General features: G+C 52.5%; 1 protein-coding gene across 7 annotated transcripts in view; it reads left to right on the top strand.

Annotated features, from left to right (window-relative positions):
- Positions 1–26,303, top strand: part of ZDHHC14 (zDHHC palmitoyltransferase 14) — a 116,824-nt gene that overhangs the window by 61,121 nt on the left and 29,400 nt on the right. For all 7 annotated transcript variants that reach the window (XM_084889713.1, XM_084889714.1, XM_084889715.1 and 4 more), the window contains exon 2: positions 11,819–11,979. In XM_084889713.1, the coding sequence (XP_084745839.1) occupies positions 11,819–11,979 (161 nt within the window). The remainder of the gene's footprint in view (positions 1–11,818; positions 11,980–26,303) is intronic.

Raw genomic sequence — 26,303 nt, forward strand, 5'->3', positions numbered from 1 at the left:
GGCCTTTATGTCCTGGTCTGGAAGGGATGCTAAGGCTAAAGCTTGGCTTTTGCCCACACCTGGCCACGCTGGACCTGGTGCACTCAGCATCAGTCATCGATGATCGTCAACCATTAGAATGTGCTTGTCAGGATCCACCCAACAGCCTTGCAATGTTGTTTTTGTAACAAAGAAAGCAGGTGAGGCTCAGCGATGGCTCTCAGGGTCCACAGGAGCGATCGGCAGGGCCAGAGCTCATGGCGGGGGAAAGGAGGCTACAACATAGAAGACAGGCTAGTACCTCCCTTCAGAGCATGTCCATCCTGTAAGGGAAGACCAAGGAGGTGACGAGAACACCGTGTAAGCAAGAACCCCGACGGAATCTGAGCTGCCTGCTTCACACACATACATGCTGAGGGAAAGCGAGGAGCCAGGAGCACCGGCCAGCCCATGGAGGAGATGCCCAGACGGGAATTTAATTAGTAATTATTTTGAATGTTCCTTTTCGGGGGAAGGGGTGTGTTAAGAGCTTGCCTTTGGTAATAAAACGTGTGCTCAGCAATCCCAGGTTTCTGAACATTATCCCTGCTGCCTTTCCCCCACCCCCATCCTCTGACATAGTGACAATGAAGTTCATAGACAAAATCCCACCTTTCCTGTTGGCCGGCTCGCTACAAGCATCGGGAATGCTGTTCGCGGCACACAGTGTTATGTTGTTTAAACCACACAGCTTGTATCAGGACGCGTTTGGGTGAAGTGACAGGAAGCCAGGTTCAAACTGGCCCAATTTGATGGGGAAATTTCTTGGTTTACCTGAGGTGGCGCCCCGATAGATGGTTCTGTGTAGTTTCGCTGGCCGATGAGCTGGGTGATCAAGGACCCGGCTGTTTCCGTGGTCGGCTCTGCCTTCCACCAGGACCACTCATTCTCTGACAGGCCTCCTGGTGGGCCTAGCAGCCTGCTGCCTGAGGACCCACCTGCTTCCTCCTTCCCACCTGCTGTGTCATAGACCGGCTTCCCCCTGCTGCTGGCAGAAGAAAGGAAGTGGAAGCCTCCAGCAGACAGACGTGGTTCACATCTCCATTCCTAAAGCAGTTACTGGCCAGAGGGTGGGATTCCCTTAGATAATGGATGCCTGCCTGTGCCTACTCGTGAGCTGAATCCAGCTCTCCCAGCCACAGCTGCCTCTGAGGGGTGGGATTAAATGGCCACAGAGCCAAGGGCCTGTCCATTACAGGAAAACTCGGGGCCTCTGCGTTTCCTCAGGTGTCTTGCTCCCCATCCTCCCACGCAGGATTTGGGGCTGGCGAGCAGTTTGATACGAAATGTGCTACAAAATGAATTGCCTGAAATTATTAGGGGCCTGGCAACAGACAACTTAAAAACATGGGTTAGTAACCAAGGAAATGGAAATGGAGATCACATTGACACACTCTTTTACTTCCACTCAATGGGCAAAAATTAGGAAACCTGACAGTACCAAGTGTTGGCGGCACTGTGTGTAGAGAAACAAGTCACCTCGGGCACTGCTGGTGGGAGTGTAATTTGGCCACCACTTTGGGGGGAAAGTTGGTGTTACCTTATAAAACGGAAGATGCATATACCGTTTGATTTAACTAAAGTGTATGTACTATATGTGGTATATGTACATTTATAAGATATACAATATCTAGGGGAAAAATTGCAATTTCTTCAAAATCATGTTTAGGATTTAAGCACAGATCAGAAGTAAAGAACAAATTTAAAAGAGGACTTAAGTGAGCCCTCATCTGTGGTCAGAAGTGTAAGGTTTTAGTTTCTATAGTGATCAGTCAATATTTGCCTTGTGGCCTATTTTTAATAAATAATTTGGGAGAGGAATGCACCAGCCAGAGGACTCCTTGGTCAGAGGGGAGGGTGAGGAAGCCGGGCGGTGCAGCGCTGAGCAGATGGAGTGTCAGCTCAACAGCAGGGCCTGTTTGACTCAGAAACACAGCAGACGAGCTTTAGGGCACCGGCACACCTGCTTGGTGATTTCCACTCTCCCCCCCTCCCTGGCATTGATCCTCGGTGGGAAAACACCTCAGCTCCTGTGGCTAATTAAGGCTTTCTACCAGCTGAGCCTATGGTGGAAGCTCTCAATGGTTCAGTAGCAAGTCCTCTTCAGGGGAAGGTGAGGCTTGTGGGGCAGCCACCTGAGTCAGCACCCCCCTTCCACCCCCCAGAACTCTGTCTCATTCCAAGTGTAAACCCCAGACTGAGCCAGCGTTCAAGTCGCTGTCTAACCCCGGTGACTGCATGGCACAGTGTGACTTTGTCACCCTCTCTCGATTGCCCCGTTTAGTAAAGTGAAAGGGTTGAACTTGAGATTTCTGAGGTCTCTTTCCGACCCAACTCTGAGACTCAGGGAATCTCTTGGTAAAGAGCCCCATGGCCTGCCTGCTCACCTCTCCTAGGGGCTAACCTTACCTGCTCTCTTGCTGACACTTCCCTGCTCTTGAGATAAGGCAGACCTCTGTAAGTCCCTGTAGACATACTTCTCAGTCGCCTTAGTTATAGTTTAGGTACCTCTCTCGGACTGTGCAAGTGATAGTGCACTTAGCAGTGACCAGCCAGAACCTTCCAGGTCTCTCCAGAGCGGATGGATATAAAACTCAGATGGTGTGCGGAGACGCCTGCTAATGTTGCTGAGCTTCTGTGCTCACTTGTCTGGGGAGTGTTAAGTGTAGAGTCCTCTGGACACTGGGCAGTGGATTCCTAACCTGTCCTTTGAATGACTGAGACTATTGGCCAGTGCCCCTAGCTGCCCGCTCTTAAAAGGTTCTTGTTCCTCAGTCAGTGTCCTGAGTCCTGCAGGTGCTGGGCACAAATCCACATGCAGACGCCTGTCTTCCGCTCCATTCTCTTCGCCCCCTGCCCTGGGCCACCCGGCAGGCCCCGTGCCATTGAACCCTCAGCCCCAGCAGGGATGGCCACGGCCCTCTTCGGGAACTTCCGTCTCTCGGTGGCTTCCTCTTCCTTCCTCTTCTTTCTTCCTCTTCTTTCCTTCCTCTTCTTTCTGTGGCTTCTTTCCCTGCTCTCTGCCTACTCTCCTGTAGGCACGTTTCCGATCTCCTTCTCGGCCGCCCTCCAAGGTTGCTGCTTCCAGGCTTCCGGCACGGGTCTGCTTGGCCATCCGCAAGGGAAGTCAGTGCAGCCGCTCTGGGGGGCTCGCAGGAAGCGTGGCTGGGAGGGTCGCCGAGGTGATGGGCCTGTGCAGACCGCAGTGGGCTCACCAGCCCGTGTCACCTCTTACGTGTGACACGGTGCCCTGCCAGCCAGCCACGCCCATCTGTGGGCCGGACACGGCCACCATGCCCAGGTGTCTGTCCTCAGCAACCTCGCTGCTTCAGCCACCACCGCTCTACTGCTCCCTGCTCGTGTCTCTGCCGTTTCCTTGAGAACTTCCTCTTTTTTCAGTGTTAAAGGTGATAGAAGTGCACATGTACTAGCACACAGTTCCCTCCTGCAGTAGGTCTGATGGTTAGCCTCGCTGTAGAGTTCAGGAACCTGAGCAGAGGGTGGTGAGGTAACTTGCTGAAGTCACATAGAAAATACGTGTGAGCCAGGACTTTAACACTGTCACCTTGACCGGGCTCGGCACCTGTGGCTGCCCTGCTGTCTCGGTGGGCTCCCCGCCAGGCTGACTTGCCCCCCAGGAGCTGTCTCTGCAGCTCACAGCTGCACATCCTTCTGGAAGATCATCAGCTCTGCTCTGTTTGCCCATTTCCTCCCTTAGGATTTTCTGAGCTCCGTAGAACACAGTGTGTGGTTCATAGCACACACACACACACACACACACACACTCTCTCTCTCTCTCTCTCACACACACACTCACACTCACACACACATACTCACACCTGGGGCTGCTTTGGGGAAAGAGAGTGATAATAAATGAGCTGCTCATTTAGAAGTGGGTAGATTATTGGAACAGATCATGTATTTTCTAATTTGTGCGCTCATTAGAATTTAGGATTCAGCTACTCTAAACATTCTTAAAGTGTTCTCATCCTCACTGAGGAGTCACATATTCCACACGTTCCAATGGAATATTTTCCCAGGAAAAGCTTGTGTTTCTCAGTAACAAGTTCAAAAGAACCCAGAAGATAAACAAAATCCTCGTGTTTGGGAACATGGAACAGGCATGTGTAGCTGTTGCGTCAGCTCCCCGGGAGTTTACCCCGGACTCACTGAGCACCGCAGCCCCTTCTACGTACAAGCATCGCCGGTGCTGTCACTCCTGAGGAGATGCTTAGCTGGGACGCCGGAGAGCCGGCCGCATGCTCTTGCCGTTGAGCACAGATTGCTCTTAACAGCGCTGCTCTCGATTAGAGGAAAGCAAAATGGACTCTTCAGCACCATTCCCCTTCTCCCGGAGCCATCAGCTTCCATCAGAGCCCGGAAATCATAGGGCCTGTCCACTTGCTGACACAAACTGGTGTGTCTGCAGAGAAGATGTTTCTCAGCCGAGAATGTGGCCGTGGCTCCCAGACCTGTCAGGCAAGCTGGTGCTGGTCATGTAAAGAGTCAGGTTCTGGAGGCGACTGCCACCGGTCCGTTTAAGATTCGGAACCACCGTTGTGAGGATGACCAGCAGGGGAAGGCCTAGGGGCCAGACACTCTGTGTTCTGGGCTCGCCCTCTCAGCTCTTCCTCTGTAAAAGCAAAGGACTCACCTGTGTGCTGCACCAGACAAGCAGCACAGGTGCCCCTCGAGCCTGTCGCTCCGCTAGGTCCTGGGGGTGAAAGCTAACCACCGTCCTGATCAGACAGAGAAATAAGAAAGTCAGCAATGAGACTGCAGTGGGGGACAGTCCAGATCTAAAATGCTGAATCTAATTGAGGTGCGTGATCCTTCCAGAACTCGGGGTTCCCTGGGCCCAGCCCAGCCCAGTCCTGGTCTGGGGGTGGCCCTTCCCATTCTGACCTGATGGAGGGACCTGCAAAGATGCTCAGTCGGTCCCCTCTGTTCCGGCCGTGATGTGCCCGGGCTGTCTCAGCTCCTAGGTCTTTCCTTCCCAGCTGTCAGGCACCTAAGTCCTGCTGGGACATATGTAATGATCGAGCCAAGAGCCCACACGGGGAGTCCGATCTCTTTTGCTTTGTTTGTGGTTTGGAGTCAGACGTCACCGCGAAGTGTGAGTTACAGCAGCCCTTCACACAGGGTGGCCTCAGACAGTCCGGCGCAGCCTGGAGGAAAGGCCCCCGTGATTTTCCCTCCGTGGTTTCCCTCCGAGCCTCAGCTTCCCAGCAGGAGGCCGCACGGGGGTGAGAAGGGACCCTGCCTCCTGGAGAGGTGGGGCTCAGGGAGGGGGGTGCCAACGTGAGCTCTCGGGTGGGGGTGGGGCTTCAGCTTCCACAGTCACATCTCTCCCTCCAAGGACATGGGAGCAGCCACGACTCCTCGGTGGAAGTCAAACGCCAGTCCCCCGGCGGAATGGTGCTTTAGAAACTCTCAGGGCACATGTAAGGGGAGGATTGGAGAAGGTTGCATGAACCTAACCTGCGCATTGCCCGAGTGCGTCACAGATGGTGTGAGGATCTCACAGCCCGGGCCGCGCTGCACCCGGCTGTGGCATGAGGTGGCCCTGGGTGCTAGATGGCCGCGGACGGGCTGTGAATGTCTGTTTCATCACCTGGCACGATACCTGCACACAAGACCTCGTGAACATTCAGTGCAGTCCTCGGGTCAGTCCCTGGACCGAGTCATTCATTATATTAACTCTTGCCTTTATAAATGTGAATATAACGTCAAAAGCTTTCACAACTAAAAATGAGAAGTTCTACCGTCAGACAGAGTTTAGACCTGATACATCACCTCCAGTTAAACTCCCATGTTAATGAGAAACTGGTGAGTTAATGAGAAGCGGGACAGTGTCCCAGCTCCCCTCGGGGGGGTCGGCCCTGTGCTCTGTCCCCGCTGCTGTGTCCCAGAGAAGAAGCTGACACGGGAAGCAGGCGAGGACAAGGCCGAGCAGCAGCCTCATTTGGGGAGGTGTCGACTTTAAGGAAATTATTTTTGGTCTCAAAAAGCTGCCCAAGTCATTTTTAATTTTTTTTTCTATTTAAAAGTAATTTTTTATGCTTCGTAGAAGTCTACTGACTATACATTAATTGTTTTTTCTTGTCTTGTCTTCCACTTCCTTTACCTTCTCCCACCCCCTTTCCCTCTGTCCATGGGAAAAGGGCTTAAAACAGAAGGGACTTGAAACTGTCCGGCTCCGGGCGGTGTTTCCAGGCCATGTTCTAAGGAGGCTGCGGCGTCTCTGCGCTCCCACCCATTCTAACATTCCCCCACCCCTCCTCCCTCTCCCTGTCCTCCTTCCTTCTCTCTGAACTCCTAGGGGCATCTGTCCATGTGAATCTACAGATGCTATCGTGACCTTGCCTTTATCTGATTACTTAATGGGGTTGGTTTTTCTTCTGTTGTGGGGTCCTTTCCTGCCCTGGGGGGGGGGGGGGGGAGGGTGGCGTCTGCTTTGTTCTGCTTCATGGTTTGTGTATGTGTGATGTATAACCCAAAATGCCTTCTCTGCTCGTCCCCACCAGCAGCCTCTCGGTGGAGAAGCCCCTGGCCTCTGGCCTGTGGCCTGTGGCCTGTGGCGCGCTCTTATCTGCAGTCTCACTGCCGCGGGCAGGCTTTCCTCTGTCACCGGGCGGCACTAAGGGAGGGGGGACAGCGCACAGGCTTGTCGGCTGCTGTGCAGACCCGCCACAGAGACTGCTCACTGTATTGTTTCATGCCACTCACAACAACGAACCCTCAGGAGCCGAACTGGCACAGCCTAGTTCCAGAACGAGCATTCTGTAAACTCATTAAAAAGCAAAGGCTCGCTGGGAAGTGTTTCTCTCTCACCACGGTATATAGGAGGTGGACACATTTTCTTAGGAAATACAAAAGGGGAAAGAGCCATCCGTGGTGTCTCGCACAGGATTAAAGAAACACAGCGGGCAACTAGAGAGATTTCAGAGGATCTTCAGGAAACGCCTGAGGGCTTATTTGTGCTCACTTTAGGAACTTCTGTCTATTTGCAGTTTGTCAGGAGGTGGCCATTTTTCAGCTCCCTCGGTTAATTTTAAGGTCTCCCTGTGGATAAGCATCTGCTTTCTCTTTTTACATCTGAAGAAGTCAGGTCTTCCTGGTCCTTGTTCCTATGAAGTGTTCCCGTCACCTTGAACACAGCCCCTCAGCCCACGGGAAGGAAGCTCCGGCCTCCGTCAAGTAGAGGCAGAGCCCAAACCAATCATCCGTACGTTTCCCTTCCCTCCGGAGGGACCCCTGGGTGCCCCCGGCTGGTCAGGGCACGGCACAGGTGGACGGATGCTCAGGGTCTGCTCTGTGCCCTGGGGCGCCATTCCCTTCATGGAGGAAGATGAGGAGTCACTTTTACTCGGCAGATAGTTTCCAAATGCCGTCTGTGCCTGAGAGTCTTTCCTCCCGCTGTTTACGCACTCGTCAGAAACCTTTGGCTTCCTGAATCAAACTCAGAATCGCTTGACAAAAACTCTGAAACGCCAGTTTTCCCTCGTAAGCCCTTGCACATTCCTAATGGTCGATGGGGGTATGGGGCTGTTTGCACACTTGGATTTGACGCCTGTATTTGTAAACTAGTTTCCCAGGTTCTTTGACTATAACTGGGTCTGTCTGGGCCGTCTGGGGACCCCCGAGTTAACAATCATGACACTGACTTTGTCACATGGGAGCTCGCAGGCTTCAGGCGAGGCTGGGCTGTGTCCAGAGACATCTGTGGTGTGTAGGCCCCCCCGGGGGGGGGGGCGGGGGAGGCCTGCAGGGAAGCCCCAGGTTCCCCAGGACCTGGCCCTGTCCGGGGGAGGGTCCTCCGCCCTCTTTCCTTCCTGAGCCTGGAAGCGACAGCTGTCCAATGAGGAAGCAGACGGAGATGGTTGTCACAGTGAGCCCTCGGTGCTTTTGATGACGTGGTGAGTCTCTTTAGTCTGCAAATGTGTGAGGGGGTTCCACTCTCACCACCCTGCTCGATGGGTCTGAGTTATTCCTTCCAGGTCTCTCTTCTTACATCCTCCCCGCACCCCGCTTTGGCCCCCACCCTATTTATTTCATCTCCTCCTTCCGGGTCCTGTTGGCAGGTCCGTGATTATGTGCCATCACTAAGAAGGAGCTTGGCAAACACGGGGTGCTGCCATGGGGTGTCTGGAGGAAGGGCGCTCGGAGGCACTCTATGGAATCATCGTCTCGTTTTCTCCATCCTGGCATTGCGAGTGGATGCTCTGTCTGCCCCTCCTTCCCCCGATTTGTCTCCCGCAATGCACTCAGCACTGCCCTGTAATGGAGCATCGCTGTGTGGGTGATTGAGGAGCAAACCATAGAGTTAATGGTGTTTATGTCCCTGCTTATAAATGAAAAATGCACTTATTCTTACAGTGACTCATACGCAAAGGAGGAGGACCGTTTTTATAACCCTTGCCACCTCCATTCTTCACAAAGCCGCGCTGTTGTTGCTTCAGAGTGAGTCATTGGCTCAGATTATTTCGCTTTATGATCGTTTGCCTTCACTGTTTATGGTGGAAGTGCAGGGCAGTGAAGACCCTGGAATTTAACATAACAGGTTTGCTGTGGTTCTGGAGCACGGAAACCCGCGAGGATGCAGCATCAACGAAGCGAGGCCCCTGTCGCTCCCCGCCGGCGCTCATTGCCGACCTTGCTGCGATGTGTAAAGATCAGTATCCGTACGCTGAAGCCCCCACAGAACACCAGCACCAGGCCCAGGCCATGCTGCAGGGATGGGTCCTGAGCCACAGTTAACGGGCTTTTTTTATTTTTATTTTTTAGTCTGTGCATCCACTTGCAGGCAAAATGTTAACCGATGACTCAGATTGCTTTGATATGGAAAAGGATTCTCCACTTTTCGTTCCCAAGGCCTCTTGGTTTGGATGTTTCTGCTACATCTTGTTAGTATTGTTTTGATTTCGTTTCTTAAGGAAAGCTAATCTTTCCCCAAAGAATGTCCTGTGGAAAAAAACAGAGACAGAGACTAGCCACCCGATAATGAAACCCAGATTTCCTATCTGAAATGTGTAAGAAGTTAAATTAGTCCCAGGGTATGGTCCAAGGAACCGGTTTTACGTCAGATGACAGCATGCAAGGTGGGCAGCCTCCGGCCATGAGAGCAGGACTGCTGGCAGGACTGACCCTGGGACGTCAGCATCTGATGGCAGAATAATTCTGTCATAGTCAATGACCAAACACACTCACTGCATGGAGTCCGGTAATATGGCACCCAGCAAACAGTTCCACCGTCATGTGTGAAGATCGAAGCTCACATCATTGTTTTTTCCTAAAGATTTGAGAAGATGCCCAGCAGGCATGACTCGGTGGTTGAGCATTGACCTATGAACCAGGAGGTCACAGTTCGATTCCCAGTCAGGGCACATGCCCAGGTTGTGAGCTTGATCCCCGGTGTGGGATGTGCAGGAGGCAGCCAATCAATGATTGTCTCTCATCATTGATGTTTCTATCTCTCTCTCCCTCTCCCTCTCCATCTCTGAAATCAATGCGTGTGTGTGTGTGTGTGTGTGTGTGTGTGTGTGATTTGAGAAAATTGCCATTGGAACTGGGAAAACAGCCTCCCCTCCTTGGCAATGCTTCATTGTCCACTCGTTGCCTGGAAGCCCTTCTTCCCCTCCGATGCGCAGGCAGCTGACAGTGATAACAGACGTCCAGTCTCACACAGAAACCAGCTCGCAGGGATGGTGGGAGGCGGGCTGTTCCGAAGGCTGCGCGTCCTGGGAGCACTTGTCTGGTCCGGTGCCACCCTCGCCCGTCCTTTCCGCCGTGAAACGCACGCTCTCAGCTTCCCGTGCTCACCCTCAGCCACCTTCCCGCGGAGCTGCAGGAGGACAGCGCTGCGGCCCTTTTCCGGCGGCCCGGCCGTATGTAGGTCACGGCTCCTCAGGCGGAAAGAGGACTCCGCTCAGTGTTTATATCTGTGGCAGCTGCAGCCTCATCGCGTATCAAACCCAGAGCCCGGGAGGGAGGGTCCTCCTCGCAGGCCCCTCGGGATCGGACTCCCAGCACGGTCGCTCGGAACCCGAAGGAGCGTTTCGAGGGGCCTGGTCTCGGGCCAGGAGTCTTCTCTCTCTGTGGCTTTGGTGTCACGCCCTGCCGTGGCCGAGGGTGGCTGGCTGAGCTCCCCCACCAGCCTGGCCTCTGGAGGTCTAGCGATCTGTCCGTCTGTCCGCTTGCTTTCCTATGGACATCCCTGAGGGTTTTAAAAAGGCTCCAGGTATCTGGGAGTTTGGGCGGCCACGTTGGACAGGAATGACAGATTTTTATGGTTTCCCGTGAATCCTGTGAAGAGCAGTCGCACCGGCAGTCCGGATGAGGGGACATGATGCTGTTTGTTTGTTTTGTTCGGTTTCTGCAGGTGGTCGGTGTGGGGGAGGAAGAGATGTTAGAAATGTCACATATTTCTGTCTCTGAGTCACGTGACTCTTTCGGAGGCCACCTGCCTGGCAGGAAGCCCGCCGGGTTGTGTGTGGGGTCACCGTCCACCCTCTGAGCGTAGCTGGGACGCCTCTGGGTTTCCTCAGGCGAGGCTGTGGGCCTTCCGCGCAGTGACCATCCTCAGTCCACGCCGTCCTCCTACAGGCCAGCCTCTGACTCGCTAGTGTCTGGCCTGGCGAAGGGGGTCATGGCCTGTGGTCCTTGAGGCCTGGCCATCGCATCAGGCACCTTACCCCCCTTCCTGTAAGCACTGCACGGGAGTGGGGTGTTGGGGACCAGCCCCCGTTTCGCCTTCAGCACCTGGAAGAGGGTCACTGAGGAGGTGGAGCCTCTGGGGGGCGCTCTTCACTCTAGCTGTGACTGCTCCGTGACTCCATGCTGTGCTCCTCCGTGCTCTGATGGCGCTGAGCGTAGTGACAATGGATGAACATGGCGCAGACCCCATTCTTAATTCAGCTTCAGGCACCGAGCGAATTCTCACGCGGCCTCTCGCCCTCTGAGGCGTTGGGGGCAGCGACAGTGGCCGGGGCGGGGTGCGCACATGCCCTGGCTCCTGGCCCCGAGCCTGCTGGCCTGGACTGGATCTGTCCCAAGGACCCCTTTCCCGCCCTCCATGCCCGGCTGCATGTCCGCTCGCAGGCTAGGGGACAGGGAAGGGGCTTCTAGAAGGAGCTGGCCGTGCTCAGCAGGGCAGCTCAGTGCCTTCTGAAGAGCAGGCAGTTAGACTGGCCCAGCCACCGGACCCTTCATTCTCTCTGGAAACGGGCTGCAAGTTCATGTCCATGGCTCATTAACCTCTTTTCATAGGTGAACTCCAAAATATTGATTTAAATTTATTTGTTTGTTTGTTTGTTTTATTTATTTATTTATTTATTTTGTCTTTTGAGGATGAATCTGCATTTCTCAGCATTCTGTGTCCCAGACTGTGTGACCCATGAGGAAAGGCCAGCTCAGTCTGGTATCTGTAGGGATGGGAGGAAGCTCACAGATCCTTGGGCCGTGTCTGTGCACACGGGGCGATCGGACAGCAGGGTGGGTCCATGCTCCGGCCAGCCTCTCTGCTGGGGGCGCTGTGGGGGCCGGGGGCCCTGCTGCTGTGGTGGGAAGGGAGGGTCCCACCTTCTTCGGGAGAGAACGTCAGCCTCCCCGCATGTGAATGCTCAGCAGAGAGGAATTCTTAATGGAGATCAATTTCGCTTCTCCAAAGAAGCCTTTAGCTTCTGGGAAAATCCAGACTGCATACTGCTGATAAGTTATCTTTCCTTTCTTTCTCCCCCTCCTTCCCTACCCCCCCCCCCCCCCCCCGCCTTCCCTCCACCTTCCCCCCTCCCGCCGGCAGCTGCCCGTACCTCGCCGTGAGAATCACCCCTGCGGTCCCCGCGGCCGGCGGCGTCCTGTTCTTCTTTGTGATGGGGACCCTGCTTCGCACCAGCTTCAGCGACCCCGGAGTCCTCCCGCGAGCCACGCCCGACGAGGCCGCCGACCTGGAGAGGCAAATAGGTAACCTGCAGCCTGCCCTGGCCGGCCCTTCCCGCCCGCTCAGCTCAGCCGCTGGCGAGAGGGCCGGGCGTGGCGGGGACAAGGCCCTGCGGGAGTCCCCGGAGCCTTCACGCACTGTGCACAGCAGGCCCTGAGTAGAAGGTGGGATGGAAGGAGGCCGGAGGTAAGACAGGACGGTGCCCGTGCCCCTGCCCTGCAGCGGCTGGGGGTGCTGCTCACCCAGCATCGCCACTGGAATTATTTTTATCCCCACGGTCCTGAGGTCCGCGGGCGGTGCCTGCGCTCCCTTCTCCTTTGTAGTCGCCGTAGCCTAACTCTGGTCCCTGGAAACTCTGGTTTCTCATAGAAACCTGGGAACTGAGACTAAACTGTAGACTAAACCTCAGCCTGCTGGCTCATTTCCCCGGCCGGGACCAGCCTCTTTCCTCCGTAAAGAGATGACACAGAGACGGGTTTGCGATCTGTGCATGGAGACGAGCAGCTTTAGTCTTCCTTAGATAATGAGATCCTGTGATGAAAAGTTTACCGCAATCACTCAAAAGCTTTTAAAACAAATCTCAACCCCTCACACAACAAACGTGTAAGGCCTTTTTTTCTATTAAATGGAGCTTTTTCTTGGAGTGTGCATTGGTGAACTTGTAGCGTGGAGGGCGTGGTGATAACTGGACAGGAGTGGCAGAGGGCGCAGAGGGCAGTGAGGGCTCTCAGAATGTCAGGTGGCGCATGGGAAACCACGGGCAGACGTCCCCTCCCTGCCTCCCCCGCCCATGCCCGGGAGTCCGTGCCCGGCCCCACTCTGCTGAGAGATCCCCAGCGCCACAGGGAAATGGGCCCCAGGGCTGGGCCTCAGCAGAGAGCGTCTGCTCTGGCCTGCCATCCCAGGCACCGAGGCACCGCTGTGCCCTGCTCTCTCTGAGCTCCCGCCCCACCCTCTCTCTGCCTGCCGGAGGAGAGCAGTGAGGGAGCTGACGGGGGAGTGCAGGGGAGCGTCAGTGGGAGGCAGCCTTCCTGTGTCCAGGCAGGGAGGGAGGGGAGGAAAATCCCCTCCTGCTGGGATAGACACCGCTTTCTCAGTCATTGCATCTGGGATTTCAAATCATTCATGCTTTAAGGCTTTGCATTCATAGCACATTAATCATTTATAAAGGCTATCATTGAACTTGATCAGCTCCAAGCACGTTTGTGGGGGAGCAGCTAAATGGGAGAAAGTGGCCGAGCCGGAGCCTCGAGCCCAGGTTTCCTGGCTCGGCCCAGGTTGGCATGTCAGAGGGAGGGAGCTCAGGCCCGGTGCCCTCCGGGGACCATGACTAGCTGTAGGAACCGTCGTCTGCGCCACGTCACGTGAGCACGCACCTACAACACGGGTGAACCTTACGACGTTATGTGAAGTGAAAGAGGCCCGATCAGAAGACTGTGTTGTGTTTATATGATTCCATTTACATGAAATGTCCAGACAGGACAGATCTTTAGAGAAAGAAAGCAGGCTGGTGATGGCCACGGGGGAGGGAGTGGGGAGATGGAGGAATGAGGGTTGATGCACACAGACATGCCGAGACTGTGTGGAGTGATGAAAATGACCTGAAATTAGATTGCAGTGATGGTTGAGCACGCAAATAGGTTCACTAAAACCATTCTACATGTTTGTAATGGATACTACACTCTCATAACCCCACAGTGACGGTGTGTAAGGCCTAATAGCACAGTCATCCACCAGCGATGAAAGGAAGGTAAGAGGAGGCTGTGTCACCCAGGCTGGTCCTCACCTTCTGAGTGCCGTCCCTCCTGCGCTCATCCGCATGTGGAGACAGTGACACGCATTCTGTGGGTTCTGGTCAGGTTAGCTCAGAGAATGGTGGTACTTCTCTTTCCCCCCCAGTTCTCTCTTCACCTTCCACAGACATGGATTCTCCCAGAAACTGACCCGCAATGCGATGGGAATGAGTGGCAGCGCCGGGAGGGGCGTCTGATCCTTCATAGCGAGTCCTCCCGGGTGCTTCTCGACTGTGGAAGATAACATTATGTTTCAGTGAAATCTGAGCACATTTAATTTGTGCTATCTAACTAAAAACATGAAAAATGGGGCTTAGAAATTCTTTATTATTAGGGTCATTAATTCTAATTATTTGCAGTATCCCTCTACTTACAGAAGCCCGTAAGAGCCCCTAATAGCGTGAGGCCAGCCCGCTGGGTAACTGTTAGAGGTTTGCCGAGGATCTGACACTCCCACCTTCAGCTTCCGGCGAGGAGGAGGCTGTGTGTCTGTGTTGACAAGTGTCTTGAAAGGCCTTACACAGTATTCTTCTGAAAGAACTTTCCGGTAACTGGCATGGCCACCAAACAGATGGCAAAGACGGCCAGAGTGGTCTGGCCGGGTCCCTGGAGTCCTGCTTGGAAACAAGTCTCGAAAATGCCATTTCTTTGGTTCACTCGGACACCCAGACACAGCGACTGCTTTGGGATCAGAGCGTTTTGTTCGATTCGGGGTAGACCTCTGCAGGCAGCAGCTCACGTCCACAGGCACCGGCCTTGTCTGTCCCGGCCCCTCCACACTCAAAGCATGAAAGCCCAGACTCAGCCACGGGCTGACATGGGACCTCATCTGGTGTAACCTCCCAAAACAAGGCTGGTTACTTGGGAAACGCTCCTGTGTCAGGTAACCCTGACACCAGGGAGCCGTCCTGCTTGTGAGGGTGGAATCGAACCCGGGAGGCTGGTGGCTTTAGAAAGCCGCCTGTGTTGTGGCAGAATCGGAACGACTGTTCGAGGGGCACTCCTGCCCCCTGGCCAGACAGCACTCCGAAGACACGGGGGGTGTGTGTGTGTCCGTCCCTCCTCTGCCTCTGTCTATCTCCATCTGTTGCCCTCCCTCTCTCTTTGTCCCTCTCTTCTTCCAACCCTCCCTCTTCTCCCCCTCCATCCTCACCCCTTCTCCCCCTCCTCTTCTTTCCCTCCTCCTTCTCTTTTCCTCCTCTTCCGTCTCCCTCTCTCATCCTCCCACCCCGACTCTTTTGGTCAAATTCTAACAGAACGTGTTCTTGTAGTGCACAGAGCCAGTCCCTGTTTCTAAGACTAAAGCTTACCTCGCACTGGCTCCTACATCAGCCTCGGAGGCCTCCCCAGAGGAGAGGCTCTGAGGGGGCTCGGCGGCTCCGGGTGCTGGGGTGCCTGGCGGAGTCCCGTGGGGACAGGATGGTGTCTCCACCCATTCCACCTGCTCGACTTCCCCCCCAAAGACGCTTCATGCTGGGCTTCACAGTAGAAACGTTATAATTGCAATTTTAACAGCACTGACGGATTTCTGTTGAAGAAAATGCTTCCTGAGAACACTATGATGCCAACTTAAGACTGCAGTCAATTTTCTCTATTGCAAGACTAAACTATTTCCAATTTTCCCCACGTACATTTTTATTTTACTAAAATTATTTTTATCGGAGTAATTTCTTTCTCTACATAAAATTTATAACCATTTTTTTTTAATATCACGAGCATTGGAATATGAATTTTCTTGTAGAACTGTTATATCCACTAAGTCAAATTTTCCTGGTGATTTAATTTTTTCCATGTACATTTTTAAGCCATTATTGACTTCTTTTTTTATTAGTTATTCCTGCTGGTAGCATTCACCGTCAAGTTGCTTTAAACTTCTGTGTTTTCTTATTTCTTGCCTTGTGATTATTCTGCTGTCTGTGGCTGGTCTGCGGTTAGGTCTCCCACACGCTCTGCGGGCACTGTGCGCACTGCACACTAGATGCCCACACTTCTGAATGTGCTAGGCAAAAACCAAAGGTGAAAGAAGGCAGCAGGCAGCAGGTGGTTCATTTGACTGTTGCCAGTTTTCTTTTCGGAAGGTGGCATTTTCTGACTGTTTCCCCAGTTCTTATTTGCACCCCCCAACCCCCCTCCGGGTGCCGCAGCTTGTCCTCTGTGGGATTCTCGTTGGTGGTGGTCGCTCCAGCGCCTCAAGGCCATTCTGCAGGCAGGCCCCGCCTCCTGCCCTGCTCTCTGCGCCCCTCTTCCCAGACTCACCGTGACGCTGTTTCGTTAGCTTTGGGACAGCCCCTCCCATGCACCCGCTTCAACATTGACCTGCGCCCCTAAAATGAACATCCCCGTGCTTGTCCTGTGAAGCAGGGGCTGAAAGGTAGAATCATGTTAGTAGCCAGTTCTCATCCAGTGCTTCTCCCGTGCCGGCAGCCGGCTGTATGTAAGCTCTTCCCGTGACGATCCCATCCCACACTCACACCTCCGCTCGCCGGTGCTGTCACTGTAAACACTCGGACTGCATTGATGAGAAGGCGGTGCTCAGGAGGAAAGGTGACTTCTCAGGTCCCTGGGCCAGGGCTGGGGGTTCCATGCAGGTCTGTGCCCTGAATCACAGCACGCACTGCCCACCAGCTAGTTGCCCTGGGGAGCCAGGCCCTGAGGGGCAAGTGGCACTCCCCAATGCCCGTAAGTTAGCGTCTGTCTCCATCACCCAGCCCTCAACTCTCCTGTCCTATCGGCTGACTCTCCCGTCACATCCACGGAAGCTGCAGGGCCTGTTCTCAAATCCTGGGCCCGTGGGCAGGGAGGAAGACGTACAGGGAAGCTGCGGACCACCTGGTGTGCCTCTTGGCGCCTCCTGAAGATACAGGGGCCTCTCCGGTGATGTGGGACTCGTCTCCGGCATCCGGTTCCCCAGCTGCTGGTGAAGGAGCTGAGGAAAGTGGGCAGCGGGCGTCCCACCGTGTCCGAAATACCTTCTGGAAGAGGCCAAGGCTTTGGAAGCTGGCATTCAGGAATAAGACACAGCAGCCCCCCTGTCTGTGGGAAACGGCTAGCATTGTGTCCTGTGCATGGATGCCCGGGAAGAGGAGGCCGAGGTCCTCTCACACAAATGCAGGGTGGAGGCCCCGAAAGTCAGAAAGCCGCCCTGTCCCTTTAAAAACAAGCCCGGGCCGGGAGGGCTGGGAGCCAGATGTCACCATCCAAAGTCCGGTGTTCGGGGAGGCACCACAGGCTCCGAAGGGTTCCTTCTGAGCGAGGAAAGGCGCTGGGGATTTTGTGTTTCCGAGGGGTTTGGAAGGATGGGCGTTTTCCACCCGGAAAGTTCTCTGGGGCCTAGATGACGTCTTCTTCCGATAAAACGCCAACGTGGGAACGTCCGTGTGTGGGAACCAAAGCCGGTTTCTGAGTTGAACGTACATGCGTGTTTGTGAGGTTGGGATGGGGCCTGAGCTGGTCGGAGTGGAGAATTAGAATGACATAGACAGCCGCCCCCAGGCCTCCCTTCTCACGAGCCCTTACACCCTCCCAGCCGCCAGGGAGCTCTGTGGTGGCAATGCGCTCCGTCTCTCCTTCCCACAGGGAAAGACACCTGGGTAAGGGGCTCTTTAACCTGATGAGATCGCACTTCCGAGCTCATGCTGCTCTGAGCTTAGGAATCTGAGTTCCTAAATCCACAGACGTGTTTTGGTGGCACCCGCACTTCCCATCCTGAACCTCCTGGGTGGCTCTCCCAGCACAGCTGAAGGTGTGACTTCCCCATGTGTACGTATGCACAGTTCCATAGGAGAGATTGGAGTCTTAGCATTGGTAAACTCCTCCCTAAAAGCAAAATCTTCATTTCAGATAAGGGGAATCTCTCTCTCTCTCTCTCTCTCTCTCTCTCTCTCTCTCTCTCTCTCCCCCTTCCTCTTTCACTCTCAGCACCAGTGTCACATTCTTTAACAAGTTTGTGTTCAATCAGCAAGATGATGGCATAGAGCAGCGCTGACATGCTTTGCTGTAAAAGAAAGGAAATGCGCTGTAATTATAATCAGTTCCGTACCCCGGCCATGGAAGGGGAGGATGAGGAAATAACGAGGGTGAGGAGAAGGTCAGCCTCGGGGGAGCATGGGAAGCGGAGGATCAAATGGCACGAAAAGGGCGGGAAAATTGGGACCAGGTGGTTAAGAATGTGCCACAGGTGGTCCGGAGCATGTGGCTGGAGATCTAAGGCCATCCTGCCCGCCGGGGCGCTGAGACAGCTGCCGAGCCGAGACCCTGCCAGCTCCTGAATGGCCTCCTGCCTCCAGGCGTGCTGGCCGCTCAGCGCTCCGGGTCCAGGACATCGCAGCAGTCACACCAGCAGCCTGGACAAGCCCTGCAGGTCACAGGCCTGCACCGGAGGCTCCGAGGGAGGCGGGTGCGCATCCACCTGCCCTTGCACAGGGCTCCTCGGCGACAGCCCCTGGACTTGGCCTTGAGGCCCCTACTCCACGTCCAGCTCCCGTGCCTCTCCTTGGACTTCTTTGCTTCTGAAACCTCACCCCTAAATCCCTGTGACTCAAAACGAGGTCCGAGGTCCATGAAAGACAAAAAGAGCCACACAGGGAGCCTGGGAGAGCCGCAGGCCCTCAGGCCCGCCCCCCAGCCGAACCAGAAGTCGACTTTCCGACAAGACAGCGGTGGTTCCTGAAAGCTGAGAAGCCCGGCCTTGATGCCTTCCCACCTCTCAGAGGTGACGGTGACCGTGACCACGACCCGACCTGCAACTTCCTCTCCCACAGTCAGCGCCTGCTTCCCTCGCGTAAGCTCTCAAATCATATTTTAACCCCAGACTGACTCACTCAGTGGGACAACCTCCCTGCAGTGCCTGTACGTGGTATCTTACTCTTTTTAAAAAAACATAGGGAGGGAGAGAGAGAGAAACATCAGTGATGAGAGAATCATGGGCTTCTTCCTGCAACACCGCACACCAGGGACAGCCAACCTGGGCATGTGCCCTGCCTGGGAATCAAACTGTGACCTCCTGGTTCATAGGTCAGTGCACAACCACTGAGCCGTAATAACTATGTCAATAAACCCCTTTTCTTTAGATAGTGCTTTGCCGATTTTAATAGGGGACATGCAGTAGGCAGCTGATCAGTGATTCTCTCTCATCATTGATGTTTCTGTCTCTCCCTCTCCCTTCCTCTCTGAAATCAATAAAAGAAATATATTTTTTAAAAAAGAAAAGAATCGAAGCAGGGAGGGTGAGGCTGACCCTGAGGCCGGCTTTCAGCAGGAGGTGGCCGTGCAGCCTGGGCTCGGGGGTGGCTGCGGAAGGAGAGGTCACCATGCTCCGAGGGACAGACGAGGAGAGGAAGGCAGGCTACGCACTTACCAGGTTTCTGACTTCCTAAATCAGCACGACCGAATGGAAATACATCATGAGCTACAAATGCAAGCCACACACGTCATTTTAAAGGTTCCAGAAGCCACATTTTATTAAAATATATATATATATATATATATATATATATATATATATATGTATATGTATATAATTTATTGATTGTTTACAAAGAGGAAGGGAGAGGGATAGAGAGTTAGAAACATCGATGAGAGAGAAACATTGAATAGCTGCCTCCTGCACACCCCCTACTGGGGATGTGCCCACAACCAAGATACATGCCCTTGACCGGAATTGAACCTGGGACCTTTCAGTCCTCAGGCCGATGCTCTGTCCACTGAGCCAAACTGGTTAGGGCAAAAATCCACATTTTAGTAGTAAAAGGAAACAGGTGCAATCCATTGTAGGGGTATATTTTATTTTGTTACCCAGTTTTTCATTGTGCTATCGTTTGAACATGTCATCAATATTTCAAGAGTTTGGAGGTATTTTACATTCTCTTTTTTGTACTACATCTTTAAAATCTGGTGTATGTGTTACACCAGCAAAACATCGCAATTAAGACTGGACCCATTTTTAGTGTCAGAGAGCGACCAGCGGCGGGGGTCCCCGTATTGGAGGGCAGAGCTCCACGCTCCCAGCTGCAGCTCGGAGAGCGGCTGGTGACTCCGCTGAGCCGGTGGCTCCCATGCCACCTGCCTCCGGCTGCAGCGGTTCCTTTCCCCGTGGGCCCGTGCGGGTTACCGGAGGGAATTGCCTCGGAGCATCCATCACGCAGGGAGCGCCCGGCGGGCCATTCAGTGACCACCATGGCCTGTCCAGAGCCCGACACCCAGCCGTTACCGACTCGGAGGAAAGCCAAACCAATAGCTTCGGTCTGAAATGGAATCAAGTGTGTGGGAAGGAGGACTTTCTCGTAGGGGGAAGGCAGCAGCCCGTCGATAGAGAAAGATTGGGTTCAGGCTAAAGCAATGGAAGACAAAGAATTGTGTTTTGGATTTTATTTCTTCTGTCTGAGCAGTTCATTCCAGACCCTTAGGATTCCATTTTCCCACCTGGCTGCGCGGAGTGGTTCTGGGGAGTCGTTACTAAAGTAAAAATTATTGCTGGGGCACTTTGCCAGCATCATCACCCAGTGAGCCTGGGGAGTGTGAAGCCGCGGGACAGAGGCCACATGACGTGGGATGGAGATTGCTCCTCTGACGGAGGCTCCCGCTCTATCCCGGCCGAGCGGAGGGAGGAGCTTGCTCAGGAGAAAACACTGGCAGTGGGAGGGCTGCAGCGCCCTCCAGGGTGGGTGCCCCTCCGCCTCTGGGAGAAATGGACCTGAGCCCTTCCATTCTAATCCCGCTTCAGCATTCTTACAGCTGCAAACACACACGGTGTGCCGGCCTCTGTCAGCACCTGCTCCTCCCTGATGACATGGCGGCTGGTTTTCTCCCATCAGTGTTTTAACAACTGCTTGCACGTGTGGCAGTGATGGGCACAGAGAATCTGATGGTGATTCCAGAAGCACTTGGCACAGATAGACTCACCGGACGCAGTGGCCGTCAGAAGCAGTGCCATCTCTGTGGCCAGCGATGCCACCCAGCACCTGGCCGCCTGGCAGCCTCTTGAACCAGGTGTGCCAAAACCGCATTTGGCTACCTGCTGGTGCTCTCTTTTTTCCTTAATATATTTCTATTGATTTCAGAGAGGGAGTGAGAGATAGAAACACCGATGATGAGAGAAAATCATTGATCAGCTGCACGCCCCCTACTGGGGATTGAGCCTGCAACCCAGGCTTGTGCCCTGACTAGGAATCGAACCATGACCTCCTGGTTCATAGATAGATGCTCAGCCACTGAGCCACGCCATGGGGCTGATGCTCTCTCCTCCCAGACAGGCCAGCTTCCCCGCATGTGCCCTGGGGACCCCCCTCTGGAACCAGCCACTCGCTTCTTCCTGTGGGTACGATTGGCCATCGGAGCTGCTCTGGGCTGCGCGGTGGGAGGAATCTGCCACCACTGTCTATGGAGAGGGGCCCTCCCCGGGGGCAGAGCGCAGCTCCGTGGAGGAAAAGTGCTGTTCATATTTCACGGACGCTCGCTTCCTCGGTTACAGTGGTAATCCACTCATGGATTTCACTGTTCTGGTTTCCTCGTTTCAAGCTCCAGGTTGCCTCGGATATCATTTTGCATTGCACCAGTTGTAAATGTTTTGCACAGAAAAATGTCTGGGAGGAAAAATGTTGAAGACCTAGAATTTGTAGAAGGAGCATTAGGAGCTGTCTTTCCAATTGTATCACATTTTAAAGCTGAATGTGGGAACCAAAATAACAAGATGATGGAAGAAAGCCAGAGTAGATGCAAAAAAGATGGGGGTGGGGTTAGACAGGGTCTCCAGCCAGCAGGGCAGACCAGCTGGCACTGTCCAGGACGGAGGCTGGTGAGGACCCTGGTCAGGCAGAGATGCTGTGGTCCAGACCCTCCGGGAAGCACGTGGGTGACAGGGCAGGGGATTGCTCCCTGCCCACACCCTCTCCCCTTCGTAAAAGAGCAGCCGAGGGCTATAAAGGCCGAACGTCTAGGCCAGCCAGGCTGTGGGGCAGTGCAGTGCTGGGACTGTTCTAGAAGCCTGAGAGAGAACCATGCAGTGCCACGGGGCTTAGGCATCTGTCATCTGCATGGAGCCACCCCGGGATCCATTAGGTCAACTCCACGGGCGTGCGTGCTTCACGCTGAGAACACGGAAGGGTGTGGGGCTCACAGGTGAAACTGGGCTGGAAACAAGGAATTCCTCCGTCACATTTCTTCCAAGAAATTGACGGGAGAATTGAGACACTCCTACCCTGCTGAGCAGATGTCTCAGAGAAGCAAGCATCCCATTCTTGACAAATAACACTGTTCTGTGGTGCTCGCAGCTGACATGGAATGGGAGTGGGGCGGGGGCTTCATTGGATGATCAGAGACAAACGCATGAAGATTCCGATTGTCATTCGCTCTTCATGCCAACCAAGCGTGGGACCAAATAAATCACTGAGAGGAGGGAAGGAAAATCAGAGGTATCTGTGTCTGAATGGCCGGAGGGAGAACGGTGGGCATTTAGGAATTCCCTCTTATATTATGCACACCTGTGTTTACAATAGGTACACATCCGTGACCATTCCCTGCTAACCTCTAGAAGCGGAAATCAATTTGCTTCTCATCCAACCCAGTCCCACAGACAGACAGTGAGCTGCTGGCCGTCGCTGTGAGCGTGGGAAAGAATACAAAGGAAAGGGAAATTGTTTTGTTTTTGTCAAAGTCTAGACTGTGCTGTTATCGATCACAAGTGCGTCTAGTAAGTACTTCACCTGACTCCTGTTCCTCGCTTACACGTTATTTCACGGCACCTGCAGGCCTTTATGAAAGTCCCGATGCGCAGTGAGGGCAGCCAGTCACTCCTGCAACCTGGGTCAGCGTTCGGGGAAGCGCATTCTTGGCCTTTTTCCGACCTGGCACCAGGGACCTCGCAGGGTGGGGCCTTTGTGGGCTGCTGTGGGTGAGCTCTTGTCAGTAAAGGAACGCGTCCTCATGCTGCATCCGAAGTCGGGTGCTTGAATCATCTCATTTCAGTCACTGCGAGTGGAATGGGGTTGCATTAGGACAGTGGTCGGCAAACTGCAGCTCGGGAGAGAGCCGCTCTGTTGACTAATGAGTTTTCGGACCACTTACCTAGACTCTTGATTCCAATAATTACAGGCTGTTGTTCCTTGTGATTAAGCCCTTATCTCAATGGTTGGCAAACTCATTAGTCAACAGAGCTGCAAACCTCAGCTCGCAAGCCACATGTGGCTCATGAGCCGCAGTTTGCCGACCACTCCATTAGGGTGTTGATCTAATGGTGGGCTGGATCGAGGTCAGGAAGCACTCATTAAGTGCTTACCTCCAGTGCACCTTCAACCCATCTGCAAAATACAAAAAAAAAATGTGTTCATGGACAATGTAAGCAAGTCATTCAGTTAATTCATACTTAGTCACATGCCTTTGAAGAGCACAAAGCAAAGTGGAGTCTTAAAGTTGGGGAACACGAGCCCTGTATGGAGTCCTACACCCCAAAGCAGCTGGGAACCTCATCAGTCATATCTCCAGCCCCCATTCCATAGAGCTGAGGAGCCCAGAGAGGTTACGTCACGTGGTGGTGGCACAGCGCGGCCGATGTGACGGGTCTCCTACGCCCAGGAAAATGTTCTTTCCCCTGGCTTCCTCCTGGCACGGTGCTTCGCAGAGGAGAGATGCAGTGGCCAGCAGCGTGAAGGCACTTCTAGAGATGGATGTCAGGCTGAGGTCATCTGGGCTGTGACCTGAGTTTGTGGCGTGGCCTCGTCCAGCCCTGTGTGGCTGCCAGAGGCCCCAGAGGAGAATGAGACTTCCAGGAGTGACCAGGGGCCCGAGATGAGTCACACAGCCCCTTCCTAAAGAGTTTCAGAGAAAAAGAGTCCGAGGAACATGTTGCTCAGAGCCAGTTATGGGAGAGATAGAGAAGACATATATATTTTTTAAATATATTTTATTGATTTTGTACAGAGAGTAAGGGAAAGAGATAGTTAGAAACATCGATGAGAGTCATCGATCAGCTGCCTCTTGCACACCCCCTACTGGGGATATACCTGCAACCAAGGTACATGCCCTTGACCAGAATCGAACCCGGGACCCTTCAGTCCCCAAGCCGACGCTCTATCCATTGAGCCAAACCGGTTTTGGCGAGAAGACATATTTTTAAAACCGTTGATGAAACCTATGAACTTACAAGCTTTTGAAGCAGCAGAGGTATTTCCATTGACGTCTAACTTTTTGAACTGTAGGGAGCCAAAGCTATCCCAAACCCTTTTGCAAATGTGTGCCTTTTTCCAAATTCTTTTAAAAGCCATCTTGTTGTTGTTGTTATTCATTGCAAAATGATATAGGTTATTGACATCTTGAAAAGCATAAGAAAAAATTTGTTTAATTCTTTATTTTTAATGAATTTATTTATTTAATTAATCCTACCAACCAGAGATCTCCATGGTTAATATTTTGATGTATCCTTCCAGTATTTTTTCTCTTCATAATATATTTTCACAAAAATATGGACTCATTATTTTGAAAACGGATTTTAATATACCATGAGCCATTCTACTCCACCGTGTGGAAAATATAATAACTTGTTTAATCTCTTACTTCTTGTTGACATTTACTATAAGTTGTTTTCCATCCTATATAATAAAAGGCCAGAGGCCATATGCATCACAACTGGAATGACCGCTCGACGAGTCACCATGAGGTGCATTGACTGCCTCTCGGTCCCTCCCCTGTGGGCCACAGACTTCCATCGCAGCAAGGGGCTCGGCCCCTGCCGCCATGGTGGCAGCCGCCTCAGCCCTCACAGCCCTGGCTTCATCCAGAAGGATGGAAGGACATCCGGTCTAATTAGCATATTATGCTTATATTATTATAGATATATTTATATGTACACACACATATATGTATATATAAACTTTTGGAACTTGCATATGGATAGGTAGATAGATAGATATTGATTGGTTGATACTAATCATTGAAGATTCTTATTAATTTTAACCAATTTGGGTTCACTAAAGAGATAAGAATGTGTGATCATAACAGATGAACATGTTTTTCCTTTAAAATAGAGTGTATTTATAGATACTATGTACTAGTTCTGTATTGGCATCCTTAATTTTCTTTGCCTTGTTAGAGATAAAATCACATCTCATTACTGTACAGATGAGATGGAAGCCAGTTCTTGCATTCGGGTCTTGGCTGATGTCCTCGTTCTAATGCCACTCAGATTTCAATAAAAAACTATCAGGTTTTCCTGGCAATAGTAATGAAGCACAGCCCTGCCCTGGCAGGATATCTAGTGCCCAGTCCTTACCTTTGTTCTCATCTGCTTGTCTTACAATATTTCAAACACGGACCTCCCAGATTGACCTCTATCATCATACAATATGTACTGGTTTCTGATAACGCAGAAGCTGTGCCCGTGGAGTAGAAACACACAAATATTTCTAGCTTAGGCCTTCATAGAAGAATTGATTTTCACTTACACAGCACAGCAGTTCTGTGTGTGTGCTTAGAGGACTCTGACAAAATGAAAACTTCACAAGGACATGGCCACCTTTATTTCTTTCACACGGGGGGAAAGGCGTGGGCATCGTGTGGAAAATATAATCCGGCAAAATATAAGAAGGCCATTAATTTTCATTTAGCTATTAGCATATTTTGGGTTAACTCGGTTAAAATTAAAAAGGCCATAACTGCTAAGCACTTTCTTTTTCTTGTCTTTAGTTGCATTAATTAGTGACTATATATAACAGACACCCCCTCATCCCCCAAAAAAGAGCTTGTGGTAGCTGTGACCATCATAGCACCTGTCCAGCCCAAAGACCAGGTTGGGTTCTGGCCTTCAGCTCACTTTATGTCCAAGGTTTAATCTTTCGAAAATGTCCTTTGGAACTATAAGGTCACTAGTTAGTCTCCAGATGTGCTACCGAACACTCCCTCCTTCAAGTCATTTCCGCACAGAACTAGGCGCGCTTAGTGGTCCTTCTAGTACAGGGGTTCTCAACCTTCCTAATGCCTCGACCCTTTAATACAGCTCCCCATGTTGTGGTGACCCCAACCATAACATTATTTTTGTTGCTACTTCATAACTGTAATTTTGCTACTGTTATGAATCGTAATGTAATATCTGTGTTTTCCAATGGTCTTAGGCGACCCTGCTAGCAGTTCTCAACCTGAGAACTGCTGCTGTTCTCAGATATTATAAAACAACAACAACAACAACACAGATATTTACATTACGATTCATAACAGTAGCCAAATTACAGTTATGAAGTAGCAACGAAAATAATGTTATGGTTGGGGTCACCACAGCATGAGGAGCTGTATTAAAGGGTCGCGGCATTAGGAAGGTTGAGAACCCCTGCTCTAGTGGATGCATTTATCATACCTGCTTCTTAAAACACCTCCTTGACAAATCGGTGTTTAAACCTCTTCTGATCAAATTAACACAAATATTATTGGTTGGGTTCTGTTTCTTTTTAAACCTGTATCTGCTTTCTAGTTTTCCTACCCATGTTTGCAAGAGCTAAGCAGACACGGTAGATCTCACAGCGACATAAGGCTGGGAGGCGCCAGCCATGATTAATTCAGGCCCAGTGGTGTCC

The sequence above is a fragment of the Pipistrellus hanaki genome (assembly GCF_964339955.1).
Source record: "Pipistrellus hanaki genome assembly, chromosome: 7".
NCBI classification, from domain to species: domain Eukaryota; kingdom Metazoa; phylum Chordata; class Mammalia; order Chiroptera; family Vespertilionidae; genus Pipistrellus; species Pipistrellus hanaki.